General features: G+C 45.2%; 2 protein-coding genes across 3 annotated transcripts in view; one reads left to right on the top strand and one right to left on the bottom strand.

The window, feature by feature from the left end:
* The first annotated feature begins 210 nt into the window (after nucleotides 1-210).
* Nucleotides 211-5475, top strand: CMTM5 (CKLF like MARVEL transmembrane domain containing 5). 2 transcript variants are annotated; one of them, XM_020965579.2, is made up of 5 exons: nucleotides 237-809; nucleotides 3189-3341; nucleotides 4452-4544; nucleotides 4887-4971; nucleotides 5118-5475. In XM_020965579.2, the coding sequence occupies exons 1-5, from the start codon at nucleotides 693-695 to the stop codon at nucleotides 5126-5128; spliced, it is 459 nt and encodes a 152-aa protein (XP_020821238.1). In that variant the 5' UTR covers nucleotides 237-692; the 3' UTR covers nucleotides 5129-5475. The 2 variants fall into 2 exon arrangements, with proteins under 2 accessions (XP_020821318.1, XP_020821238.1); XM_020965659.2 differs by lacking the exon at nucleotides 3189-3341 and having other exon boundaries at nucleotides 211-809.
* Nucleotides 5476-9305: 3830 nt separating this feature from the next.
* Nucleotides 9306-13656, bottom strand: part of LOC110193748 (myosin-6) — a 46321-nt gene continuing 41970 nt past the window's right edge. The window contains exons 36-38 of the mRNA XM_020965776.2: nucleotides 12690-12785; nucleotides 11447-11581; nucleotides 9306-9420 (exon numbers count right to left, since the gene is read on the bottom strand). Of these exons, the coding sequence (XP_020821435.1) occupies nucleotides 9400-9420; nucleotides 11447-11581; nucleotides 12690-12785 (252 nt within the window). The 3' untranslated portion in view covers nucleotides 9306-9399. The remainder of the gene's footprint in view (nucleotides 9421-11446; nucleotides 11582-12689; nucleotides 12786-13656) is intronic.

Raw genomic sequence — 13656 nt, 5'->3', positions numbered from 1 at the left:
GGAGGAGCAAGAAAGTCACTGGACTCATCAATGACACAAAAGTCTTCAGGGTTCAGGGCCTTTGGAGTCCTCCAACCCTGCTCTCTTTGATTCCCGTGGTCTCTCCGTTTCCTTGCCTGTCTCTACGCTTCTTTCTTTGAGTCTCTCTTCTCTGACTTTTCTTTGGGGCGAGGGTTGGCTGTGGGAAAGGGGAAGGCTTAAGCATTTCTCTCCACCCCTATCCTTTACCACCTGGCCCTCCTCCTTCTCCCATCTCCCTGACACTGCTAGGGACATCTTCCAGGCACAGTCCAGGAGACAAACAGCAGCATTCTGGCCTGAAGCAATTTTTTTTTTTTAATTACCCACCCAGAACATCTCTACTCCACCCACCATTCTGGTTCAGGCCCCCTCCCTTTGCTAGCCTTCCTGACCAGTCCTGTAAGCCTCCTCCTCCTGCTCCTCCTCCGTTTCTTTCCAGCTACCTCTGCCCCTCCCTCAGCCTCTCTCTTACTCTCATTTTTTCGTGATCTTTCCCCTCAATTTTTCCTTTTTCCTTTTCTCTCTCCCTCCTCCTCTCACCCTCTCCTTCCCCCTCTCCATTCCAGATTTCCGGTTCCCTTCTTGGGGCCAGGAGGGAAGACTCTTCGCTGTTTTCCTCTGCTGTCCTGAGTCTATCACTCTTCTGCCTAGCCCCCAGCCCCTCTGCAGAGATGCTGAGTGCCAGAGACAAGCCTCCAGAAGAGAGGGGAGCTGTGGGGCTTCAGGGCTTCGCCATTGACAAGAGCTTTCTCACCAGCCCCAAAGGCATCCTTCTGGAAGTCGAACTGGTAACCCTCAGCCCTGCCTATCCAGTCACTCTCCCCCTCTCTTCACTTTGCTTCCCTCACTTCCCCCATTCCCTCCTCCTTGGATTCTGCTTGCTTTCCCTAGGGGGCTTTTCCTCCCAGCTTTACTTCTTCCCTCCCTTCCCGGACTCATTCAAACTTCACTTAACTCCCTTCTCTCTGCCTCTTGCCCCCAACTTGTGCATCCCTCACCTCAGCCTCTCACGTTCCTTTTCACCCAGGTGCGCCTTATCAGTCAGCTTCTCCTCTTGCCTGGCTCTTTCTCTCTCTGGGTTTCATTTGTAACAAGAAGGACTGAAGTTAGACATGAAGGTTTTTTTTTTTAATACAGGGAGAGAATGTGAAAAACTGAAACAGAGTAAGGCAGGTATTTTCTGCTTTGGGGGATCTTAAAAAAACCTCTCATGCCTGGCTAATTCCAGGCCAAGTTGTGAATCGAGGAAGGGCTTTGATCCCACCAACCTTCTTTTCCTTTGGCTTTCCCCCTTTTTCTCCAGGCATTTATCATCCTCACTCTCTTTCCGCACCCTAATCAAAGTCTACTTATAGCCTCACAGCCCTTTTCGTTTTAGTAAAAAATTAAGTCCCTCTTTAAGGATCATTTGCACCTGAAATCTTATTGATCGTTGTGGGTTTAGAGACTTTACCCTCTGGTAAAGGGAGAGCTCTAATTAGATTTTTTTTTTTGCAACAAAACACACCCAGGTGCCCTTAAGTCAAATGGCAGAGGAGCAACATCTGTGGAAACCTGGGACACTTTGAGGTTGTTTTTGGGAGGGAGGCCATCAGCAGAGGTTGGGGGACGGGGAGGATGGAAAAGGTGGAAAGAGACGAAAAGGAACTTACCTGAGGAAGAGCTGCTGGGAAGAGGAAATGGCCATCCAATTTTATATGATTTTTCTCAACAACTTGGTGCAAAGTTCAGGGCTTTTTTGTTTTTGCTGATGCTGAATAACTAAAAGCAATGTTGTAACCTGTTTCAGTGTTGGTACCCAGTGCAAGATTTTAGCATCAACATCCTAGTTATGGCTCTGGGTAAAAGAATATCTATAGAAATCATAGCTTGCAGAAATGACCCTTAGGTCAAAGGCTCTGCTGGCAGAATACAAATTTTGACCAGCTGGCAGATTGCAGGTTGGTCATCTGAGGGCCAGGTTAACTCATTTCAGAAGGGCTTCCTTACCAGAAGGTTGGCTGTGGGTGATAATTTTTTTTTGCCATACCAACTTAGGGAATTATCTACAAACGCAGAGGAGTTTTGATCTGATTTGGTGGAGGGATGAAATAGATATTCTTGGAATGTTGAACTAAGGACCATCAGGGATTAGTGAGCAGGCAAGTGACAACAGCTTTGTTTTAAGGCAGGGAAAGGCAGTAGGCTCATAAGTGCACAGATTTAAAACCCTAATGGGCTTTTGAGGTGATTTAGTCCCTGCAGAATCAGGATTTGAACCCGTATTCTGACTTCAAGTTCAAGGCTCTTTTTGTCTATATCATGAGTGTCTCTCCCAAAGCCCTTGGAATCACCCTTAAAAACATCAGCCTTCCCCAGTCTGACCTGGCTCATCCATCTGGTTTGTGTAGCCGCTGTTCCCAGGAGGCATCAGAATGTCTCAGTGGGTGGGGTAGGAAGGGAAGACAAAGGTTTTTGATATTTTGGTTTCTGTTTTACCTTCTGGGGATTGGTGGGTAGTGGCAGAGAGAGGAGGGACAACCTCATTACCAAAAAAAAAAGTTTTGTTGATTTTTTTGTGTGTGTTTATATTATGGCCATTTACAGATATACCCCCCATAGTCCCCCATAAACCCTCTTTAAAATTTTTTTCTTTTTTCTTGTTGTGAGTTTGACAAACACCAATAAAGACTAACATTTCCCAATGCAAAGAATAGAAGAGGATTGTATATGGCAGTGTGAATTTCTGTTATGTGTAGCTTTCAAAAAAAGTTTGTATTGATTTTGACATGGTAGTTCCAGCACTATCCTGCTTACTTGTATCTCCTTCTGAAGAGCCTTCTTTTGTAACAAAGAGAAACAAACAAAACCAACCAGGAGAGCAATCGGATCTGGCTGTGTATGTAGCATTCTGCATCTACAGGCCCCTACCCCTCCAAGGAAGGGAGAAAGGAGCATTTCTCATCTTTTCTCAGGGCCGACATTGGTCATTATAGTTGCACCGAATTTGGCTTTTTAAAAAAACTGTTCTTTTCATTTGTATTATTGTACCAACAATTCTTGTCAGGCTGGATCTTTCCCCTGGGATGGAGAAAGCCAGGCTGAAGCCCAGTTTGGGATGGCTGTGAGGCTGGGTGGTAGGAGATTCTGGACACCTCCAGGGCACTCAGGATGGTTCTGCCCCACAGGCTCTGACTTTCATCATGGCTATGTGCTTTGCCGCCTCCATCTCAGCCTACATGGCAGCCCCACTGCTTGAGTTCCTCATCACGCTGGCCTTCATCTTCCTCTATGCTACCCAGTACTACCAGCGTTTCCAGCGCCTCAACTGGCCCTGTTTGGTGAGAAGGCAGTTCCTCCCAGCCCTCTGGTGTAGCTCTCCCCATCCCTTTCTCCTTCTACCCTTCCAAACCATCTTCCCTTGGTATTCCTGCCCAGGTCAGTCTTTGTTTTTTGTTTTGTTTTGTTTTGTTTTTTTGTGTTTTGGCTAGGCAATGGGGTTAAGTGACTTGCCCAGGGTCACACAGCTAGTAAGTGTTATGTGTCTGAGGCTGGATTTGAACTTAGGTACTCCTGACTCTAGGGCCGGTTCTCTATCCACTGCGCCACCTAGCTGCCTCCCAGGTCAGTCTTTGATCCAGCCACCCTCCTTGTCTCTGCACCCAAACTTGGTTTCCCTTCTTTAACTTTCCAATTTGGGATGCCATATTTCTTAAAAAAGAAAGAAAAAATACTCAGACAATTGACTCAAAAATAACAGAGCTCATTTATGTATGATATTACAGCAAATATGCATGTGAGTCATTTGATCATAGAATCTTAGTGCCAAAAGGAACTGTAGATTTTATAGACAAGGAAACAGACTGTGAGGGGAAAGTGACTTGTCCAAGGCAACATAGCAAAGTGGTGGGCAAACTTGGAAGCTAATACAGGCTAGAAGTACTTAAAATTCTACTTCTCCTTCTCCCAATGTTCCCAACCTTTTGCTTTGTTTTCACACCATCCCCACCCCCCATCCCAGTTGCGCAGTCCCTGCAGATAGACTATCAGGGGAAGTAGAGTTAGGAAGGAACCTGAGGTCCAGTACCATAGGGTCTAAAGCTTAATTTGGAGTAGATTTGCCTCTACTCCCTTTCTTGCTCCATCCTGCCAAGTTAGGGATCATCTGTGCAAGGTAACTCTATGTTTCTTTCTAATAATCAAGCCCAGGGCAAACCAGACAGCCCAGAAGACCATGAGTTGGGGAGAGGGGATGGCAATCGGTCTGTTCTGAACTCTTCCATCAGCTTTGCCACCCTCCCAACCACTCCCAGTTAGGGCGAGTCGGCTCATTGATGAAATAGTGGTTTGGGTGCTACCTCAGGGTCCCCAGCTTCCTCAGCATTGGCCCTGCCATTGTCCCCCTCTTTCCCCTTTTGTCTGATCTGCTCCCATTCTTCTCTCCCTCCCAGGACTTCCTTCGATGTGTCAGTGCTGTCGTCATCCTCCTTGTCGTGTCCTTCGCGGCTGTAGTCTCTCGGGAGGGACCTGCCATTGCTGCTTTTGTGAGTGCCCTTTCCCTTCATAGACTCCTAGTCTATGCCCTCCTTCTGCTCCTCTGCCCTACCAGGCACTATTTGCCATTGTTCCCCAAAGATCACCCCCTGGTTGAGAGCCCAAGCCTTATTTGTCCCTGGGGGAAGGAGGCCGGGTGATATTTGGGTAGGGGGCCCTTAAGTCTTCCGGCTCCTCTTCCTCCTTCCCCCAGAGGCAGACTGCCTCTTAATCCTGTTGCATGGCCTCTTTCCACCCCACCCCTCTCCCTTCACTATCCTCCTCCCTTCTCTAATCTTACAACCTCTACTGTTTCACCCCAACTCTCCATACCTTCCTCCCTGCCACCCCAGGTTTTCGGTGTTATCGTTGTTTTTGTCTTTGTCTATGATGCCTTCAAGATCTACCAGGCAGAGATGGCACCCAGCCCCACCCCCGGTGAGTAGGCATGCTGACCTACAGCCTAGGACCAATCAGTTCTCTTCTTCCCTCCCCCTTTTTTCAACAGAGGAGGGATAATGTGTGTGTGGGGGGAGAGCCTTAGTCTGTGTTCTCATGCCCTCTCTCTGGTTACCTTTTTCCAGGGGACCAATAGTGAGTGAATCCCAGAAATTCTGGTTTCTATCATGAATCCTGTAGTTCCTAAAAGCCTCAGAAACCTGCTGGATCCCCAGGGGGCCACCCAGCCTGAGGAGAAATGAGCAGGGGAACAACTCTCCTGCTTCTTGAGGCTCCCCCCAAGGCCAGGAAGCTCACAGAATCTTGAATGTGTATTCAGCCAGCTCTCCAGCAGCAAGACCCAGGTGGCCACTGGACCAAAGATTGATGCTGGCAGTTGGGTGGGAAGGGAAGGAAGAGAGGAGACAAGCTGGGGAAGGGGTTGGGTCTGGCTAAACCCTCAGATTCCAAAGACTGTTCACAAATTAAAGGTGTCAAATCCTGGGTCTGAGTCTGTCTCTTTCCCAGTAAGCTAGGTAAGTTCTGAATGTAGAGGTGTTTTTTTTTTTCTTGGAAGACTCTGTGTGTGTGTGTGTGTGTGTGCACGTGCGCGCACGTGCGTGGATGTGTGTGTGAGAGAGAGAGTGAGAGAGATATGGTAGAAGAGTGAGGGGATCGTTAACAAGGATCAGGGAGAATATATTTGCCTAGAGATTTGTAGATTTTGGTAAGAGAAAAAATTATTTATACAGATGTGTTAAGCCAGATATTACAAAGAGAAGCAGATATGGAAAGAAAAACCAATCATATGGAAATGCCTGGTGGGGGGGGGAGAGGAAGAGAGAGAGGGAGAGAGAGAGAGCGAGAGAGAGTGAGAGAGAGAGAGACAGAGAGAGAGAGACTGAGACTCTAAGGGACAGAGACAGCAAGCTTTGTTCACTTTGGATAGTGAATAACTGGTTAAGAAAATGGTGTCAGAGAAAACAATTTGGATTTCTGGACCAATAAAATATGAGTTCTTGTCCAGGGTTTCAGTGTTCCTAACAAGAGATGGTAAAAATGTCTGTAGATGGTATACTCAAATATATCTCCTGAGAAGTATACTCCTTTTCTTTCTTGTATGTCTTGGAAAATAGGTGAATTTTCTAGAAAAGGTGTGAATTCATCTCTCCTTATTTCACCATGTCCCTTTTTTTCTGGCATTCATGACAATTAGGAGCAATGAGTTGACACCTCATTGCTGACAAAGATCATATCTATGCCTTTGGGTTTCACCTTTAAGTGAGAGGGCCCTCCTGAGGAAGGGGTGTGTGTGTGTGTGTGTGTGTGTGTGTGTGTGTGTGTGTGTGTGTGTGTGTGTGTGTTACATACAGACATAGACTCAGTTCTCTGGAGAGAGGCTGGTACAACCAAGTAGTTCCTACAGTCCCAATATGTGCATGGGGGAATAGTACTAGATTGAGACACAGAAAAAATTAGGGCAATGAGAGATCGTACTGACCGGAGATATCAGAAGTTCTGGGGAGGGAATGGAGTATTCTTCTGAAGGATAAGGCAGAGAGAAAAAGAACTTCAGCAGATGGAGATATGAAAGGAGAGGAGGAGCTGACAAAGGATTGGATCAACCCAGATTTATCTCTTCACTGGTACTGAGTCATGAGGACTATGTTGGTCTTAAGGAAAAGTAAGATCCAGCAAAGTAGGGGATTTCTGGACTTCCTAGTAGCCCTGAGTCCCTCTTGCTGAGAGTGTCACCCCTGCTCTGTCTCCCAAGGTAGGACTATGAGGACTGTGTACCTTCCTGAGAGAGGTAGAGGTTCACAAAAGAGAAGGGTTGCTTCATTTTCCAAGCACTAGCAACAACAGGTACTTTCAAAATCCTTAGGGTGGGGACAAGGCATCAAAGAATAGAATTTTAAACTACTGTGTAGGTCCTCAGGAAAGACGGCCATCAAAGGGAAGGGAAGTTGTATTGACTATTTATATGCTTAGGTATGAGTGCTTTGTGTTTTCTGTCAATTTAAATAAAATTTTCCTTATACCCAATGTCTGGTTCTTGCAGTTCTTGTATGAAAGAGCTGAAGGGATTTGGAGCAAAGCTTTTTAACCTTTTTCTTTTTTGTTATGGACCCCTCCTCAGTATAATGTTTTTAGATGTATAAGATAGAATACATAGGATCATAAAGGAAGCCAATCATATTGAAATACAGTTATCAAAATATATATAAAAAGAAAGAAAACAAGTTCATGGACTCCAGGCTAAGAACTGTTAACCTTAGCGAGACAAAAATCAAATTCCAGTGTTCACAGGGAAATCCTGAATATATAGAAAATTGAGTCAAATTATGATGTTCTCAGGAAAAACCCTGGATAGGGATGTGAGCCATAGACTTAGATCCTGAGAGCTCTAAGAATTGAACCAGGTTCATGAGAGCTGGACCTCATGTGAACCCAGAGATTCAGTAAAGGGTCATAAATTACAAGCATTTGCCTAAAAGTTGTAAATTTAGAGCTTGAAACTGAAAAGGAAGGAGGAAGGATAAAACTGACAGGTATATTCTCCAGACTAAGTCACCTAAGAGTAGCTACAAACGCAGGAAACAGAATAGCCCTAAAGACATCTAGGAATTCTCAGGACACAAAAATTCAAGAAAGGAAGTAGTGATAATACGGCTGACAAGAAAAGCAACCTAGAAATCCCAAGGCAAAGAAACCAATCTGACCTCATAGGAATCACTGAGGGTGGGATTCATAACTGCATATGGCTTTAGAAAGGGGCTACCATATTTGAAAGGAACACACTAAGCAAAAGCATGGTTCGGTGCACGTGGGAAGGATGTGAAGGAGAACATGTGGGAAGGAAGAAACGGGAAGAATTTGGGTGACAAGGGTGACAAGCAATGAATTCAATGAAGGTAGAAATAGAAGCCATACCGTCATTTCCCCCAAACTCAGCCCTCTTTCAAACTTTGCTGTTTCTTTGGAAGGCACCACCAATCTTCCAGTCTCCTAAGTTCTTAAGCCCAGAGTTATCCTTTTCTTCTCACCCATAACTCTGTGATTAATTGGCAATCCTGTCATTCTGCCTCCCCAGCCTCTCTTGAATCCTCCCTTTTCTCTCTCCTGAGACATCCACTATCTTAGTTCGGGCCCTCATCAGCTCTCACTGAGACTATTGCAATGCCTTCTGTAGGAAAAAAGACTTCTTACAGTGTTTGGAAAATTATTATATTGTTAAAATCCAACCCTATGTGTTTAAAGGCTGTCTATACTCATAATGTCACCTGACCCCAGTAACTCTCTAGGAATGCTGGAGATGGCTACAAAATATTTTGGGTTTTTCTCTGTCCTGGATCCACCCCAAGTATTCTTGTTTGGGGTTACAGCACCCAGGACTTATGATGGATCGTTACAGTTACTCATATCTATTTCAATCTCCCTTGCTTTCAAGTTGCCTTCTTGGCAACTTTGCTTAACCACGTACACATGGTTCATGTGCTGGTACCTTTGTATAAATTCTGTATAATACAAATCTTCCAGAGCCTGGATGAGAGGGAGCCACATTTCCTTTCTGGCTCATCCTCCTCTATCAAATGACCTAATAAATTTCTTTCTAAAACTATTTCAGATTTTGGGGATGTTCTCTTGAACAACACCTCCTAATTGGTCTCCATGCCTGCAGTCTGTCTTCTCTGGTCCATCCTCCACACAGCTGTCAAAGCGATTTTCTTTAAGCCCAGATCTGCCCATGTTGTTCCCATCCTCAATAAACTTCAATAACTCCCAATTACCTCTCCAATAAGATATGAATCCTCTGCTTAGCTTTTCCAGCCTGTTACCACCTGGCTCCAACCTTATTGCATATTATTCCCTCTCCTTTGCTTTATGATAAAGCCAAACTGGACTTGTCTCTTTTCTTCACATAGAGTACTCCATTTCCCATCTTTGAGCCTTGGCACTATTTTCCATGCCTGGATCACATTCCTTCCTCCTCTCAAACTCAAAGAATCACTCTCTTCCTTCAAGATGCGGTCCAAGTACCATCTTCTACATGAAGCCCTTCCTGAGTGTGGTCTGAACCAGATTAAAATGTAATTGGGAAATAGTTAACCAGATCAATACAAATGCCGTAAAACATAGATAATATTACATTTTAAAACTAAGTCAATATGCAGCCTGCAGGGATCCTTATGTATGGTTTAGTGGGGTACATTTCTTTGTGAGTTTGACACCACTGCCCCAGAGGATGGGTCTTCCCTACTTTCAATACAGGGTACCCTTAGGTCTCTTGTAAAGGAAGAGAAGACAGGGAGCAGGGAGAAAGGACAACAGCATTGATTCAAAGTACATGTTTATTGTGCATTGCTCATTCTGGACCCCAGGGATGGAGGAGAACAGAGGGCCTTGCTTGGGTTGTAGGGAGGAGGCTTACTCCTCATCGTGCATCTTCTGTAGGAGAAGAGAATAGGAGAGGTGAGAGGGATATCCTGGCAGGAGGAAGAATAACAGCCAGAGGTGTGAGGATGGGTTGGAGATGTGAATATCAGAATTCAGTATCTAAGGTAACTAGGTGGTGCAGTTCATAGTTTGCTGAGCTTGGAGTCAGGAAGGCTTTGGGTTTGAATCGTGGCTCTGCCACTTGCTAACTGTGGGATGCTAGGCCAGTCATTTAACCTCCTTCACTTTCCTTATCCATTAAATGGGGATAATAATAGCCCTTGACTTGTAGGTTTGTTGTGAGAATCAAATCAGATAACACTTGTGAAGTGCTTTGCAAACCCCAAAGTGCTAAATAAATGTTTTTGTTTTGTTGTTTAGTTGTTTTTCACTGGATTCTTCACAACCTCTTTTGGGATTTTCCTGGCAAAGATACTAGAATGGTTCACCATTTCCCTCTCAGGCTAATTTTACAGATGAAGAAACTGAGGCAAACAGGGTTAAGTGACTTGCTCAGGGTCACACAGTTAATAAGTGTCTCAGGCTAGATTTGAGCTCAGGAAGATGAGTCTTCCTGAATTCAGGCCTGGCACTCCAAAACTGTGCTGCCTAGCTGTTGTTATTAATTCAGAGGGTGCGGGACGTGACAGATTTGTGAGATATTGTGTGTGTGTGTGTGTGTGTGTGTGTGTGTGTGTGTGTGTGTGTGGGTTTCACTGGGAGTGAGAGGTAGTAGCTTTGTTGGCTCACGTGTGTAAGGATGTCTCTGAGGGAGGGGTCAAGGGATTTTTTTTCCTTTTTCTTTCTTTTTTTTTGGTGGGAGGAGAAGCTCCTTGGGAGAGTCCAAGATCTCATGGGATGTCTCTAAGAGAAGTCACAGGTCTTAGGGATTTAAAGGATTCTCTTTGAAAGTAAAAGGTCAGGGTCCCAAGTTCACAGGGTCTATATTTTGGGGGAAATCGCTCTACTATCAACTCCAAATATCTTGTAGTTGTAGCTTTATAAATCTGCGCAAGTTACCCTGTTATGAATATTCATCACCTGGGTAGGACTAGACCAATGGGAGGTTGTGACTTCAGAATTACATGGGTTATGAGGGGAGGAGCTGAAGACTATGTGTGGGGCGCTGGAAAAGATCTGGTGCTGAATAGAAAGCTAGTGGGGGCAGATATGCATGAGGCTACAGCCAGAGTCTTTTCCCCAGAGTCGGGGAGGCTTGGAGCAATTTAGTCTAGAAATCACAGAAATGGTCAATTCCTCTAGCCAACTAAAGAATGGGGACCTGGAGAAGACTGGCTGTGGATTGTGCTGGTTCAAAATTCTGAACTGTAGGGTCTTAGATGTAGAGTTGAAAGGGACCTTAGTGGTCATCTAGTTGACCTCCTTCATCATACAGATGAGAAAACTGAGACTCAGAGAGGTTGTCACTTGGCCAAAGTCACACAACTGGCAAGTAGTAGAGCTAGGATTTGGATCCAGGTCCTCTACCTCTAAATCCAGTGCTTTATCATGGCTACCATTTTATAAAGTTGTATACATACTCCTGTGATGAAATACACCTTTGCTAAAGAACAATGATAGGTACTGAAGAAAGGGAAAAGAGGAGGAAAAAAGGTGCTAGAGGTAGAGAGATGGGCATGTATAGTGGCTGTAGGAGTTCCCTAGTGAAGCTAGTCCTTTGGCTGGCAAGACTTTATTATTAGGAATGTAGGGGAGATAGTCTAGGATGCATGGGGATTAAGTCTGTGTTTTCTGGGGCCAACTCTGTTGGGTAGTTGTTGTTTTCCCCATGTTCCTTCATGGGGTGAGAAGTTGAGAAGAACTCAGGGAATATATCTTGGGGAATCACAAATTGGGGTCTCATGGCCTAAGCTTAGGGCTTCTAAGTGTCAAGCTTTAAGGGCCTTGGGCTTCTGATTCATGGATGGGGGTTGGGATATGCAAGGATACTGCTTAGGGTAGAAGGAAAGAACCTCTTATTGTCTTATTTCATGGGGTATGATGGTATCTGACAGGGTTGTTCATGAGGTAGACTCACCTTGGCACCAATGTCACGGCTCTTGGCCCGAAGCTTGTTGACCTGAGACTCAGCAATGTCAGCCCGTTCCTCAGCCTCATCCAGCTCATGCTGGACCTTCCGGAACTTGGACAGGTTGGTATTGGCCTGTTCCTCCTGTGACAGATGAGAGAAGAGAATAGGATGGAACAGGAAGACCTAGGAGGAGCTTAAGCCATCTCCATCCTGAAGGGCCATCTCCCTTTTCATTCTGAAGACTTGGGTCCACTGGCCAGACCAAAGGCCTCTAACCCTGCTCTAGACATCTTTGATCACATCACTTTCATGCTTCAAATGTTTGGTAGTCCCCTATTGCCCATAAAATAAAGTCCAGACTCCTTAATCTGGCATTCAGTGCCCTGCAGTCAGTATCTTACCTGCCAACCTCACCTCCTACCTTTTATGTACTCAACCAGTCTGTTAATAGTCCTCTTGATACATTTCCTCTTTTGCTCTATTATATATGCTGTTGCTTTCACTTGGGATGCCAATCCTAATCCTTCTGGTCTAAATTCTAGCCCATTCTTTGAGGCTCAGCTCAGATCTCTCTTCCTCAGCTTAGAAGCCTTCCTTGATCAGTCACCCACATGCTGATCTCTCTCTGCCTATACTGCCCATAATGCTTACACATTTTTGTCATTCAATCATATACTGCCTTGTGTTATCCTGGGGTTTCTTTGTCCATTCAAATCCTAATTCCTTCTCTCTTGAAGTCACATACACTTTATGTTGTATTTGAAACAGGGATGGGGAACCTGCAGCCTCGAGGCCACATGTAGTCTTCTAGGTGAGGCCCTTTGACTGAATCCAAGTGTGCATCCAAGTTTGGATTCAATCAACAGCCTGCACTTGAGGACCTAGAGGGCCACATGTAGCCTCGAGGCTGCAGGTTCCCCACCCTTGGTAGAAGAAATAGCATTGACTTGGTCTCTGAAGACCTGGGTTTAAACCCTGGCTCTGCCGCTTCCTAAGCTGTATGACCTTGGGCAAGTCACTTAAACAGTTTGAGCCTTAGTTTTTTCATCTATAAAATGGGATAAATGACACTTGTAATACTTTCTTAACAAGATGGCTGCAAAGAAGGTGTTTTATAAACTGGAAAGCCCTATACAATCTGAGCTATTGTTACTCCTTTTGTTCAACATAGTAGATGTTCTGTAAATCCAGGAGTTAAATTGAATTGAACTCCTGTGTCCAAGTCCCATTGCTGGGAGCCCTTGCTTACCGCCTCCTCAGCCTGCCTCTTGTAAGCCTTGACCTTCAGCTGCAGTTTGTCCACCAGGTCTTGGAGGCGGAGCAAGTTCTTCCTGTCCTCTTCTGTCTGTAGTGGGGAAAAGAAGCCATTCAGGGAATGGGGAGTATGTGTGTGAAAGAAGGGATGAGGACAGAGACTCATGGCAGGGAATAAAGGAAGGGGCTTTGAAGGGAATAACATTTATGTAACACCTACTATGTGCCAGGCATGGGCCAGCTAGGTGTCATAATGGATAGAGAGCCAGGCCTAGAGTCAGGAAGACTTCTTTCTGACTTCAAATCTGGCCTCAGACACTTACTAGCTGTTTGACCCTTGGTAAGTCACTTAACCCTGTTTGTTTCAGTTTCCTCATCTGTAAAATGAGCTGGAAAAGGAAATGGCAAACCATTCTAGTCTCTTTGCCAAGAAAACCCCAAAAGTGGTCATGAAGAGTTGGACATGACTAAAAAATGACTGAACAACAACAAATGTGCCAGGCAGGCACTGTGCTAAGCACTTTACAGATATTATCATATAAAAACTCCCTTCCCTCAGTCTTCACTTTCTCATCCATACTTCCATCCTCCCTCTCAGACACCAAGGGTATGAACAGATTCTAAGCCAGAGGTGGGGAACCTGCAGCCTCAAGGCCGCATGTGGCCCTGTAGGTCCTCTAGTGCAACCCTTTGACCGAATCCAAACTTCACAGAACAAATCCCCTTAATAAAAGGATTTGTTCTATAAAACTTGGTGACTCGGTCAAAAGGCCGCACCTAAGGACCTAGAATACCACATGTGGCCTGGAGGCTGCAGGTTCCCCACCCCTGTAAGCAGTAGCAAAAAATACCACAGTTCTGGGCTTTAGTTCTAGAATGGAAGGAGGTGGAATGTCTCTGGGAAGGCAACCAGTCCTGGTTCTAGAACCAAGGCAGAAGTGTAGGCTGGTGCAACAGTACGG

The sequence above is a fragment of the Phascolarctos cinereus genome, unplaced genomic scaffold, assembly GCF_003287225.1.
Source record: "Phascolarctos cinereus isolate Bilbo 61053 unplaced genomic scaffold, phaCin_HiC Scaffold_3;HRSCAF=262, whole genome shotgun sequence".
Taxonomy (NCBI): Eukaryota; Metazoa; Chordata; class Mammalia; order Diprotodontia; family Phascolarctidae; genus Phascolarctos; species Phascolarctos cinereus.
Note: the sequence above shows the minus strand (reverse complement) of the source record. Positions and strands in the feature narration are given on the sequence as shown.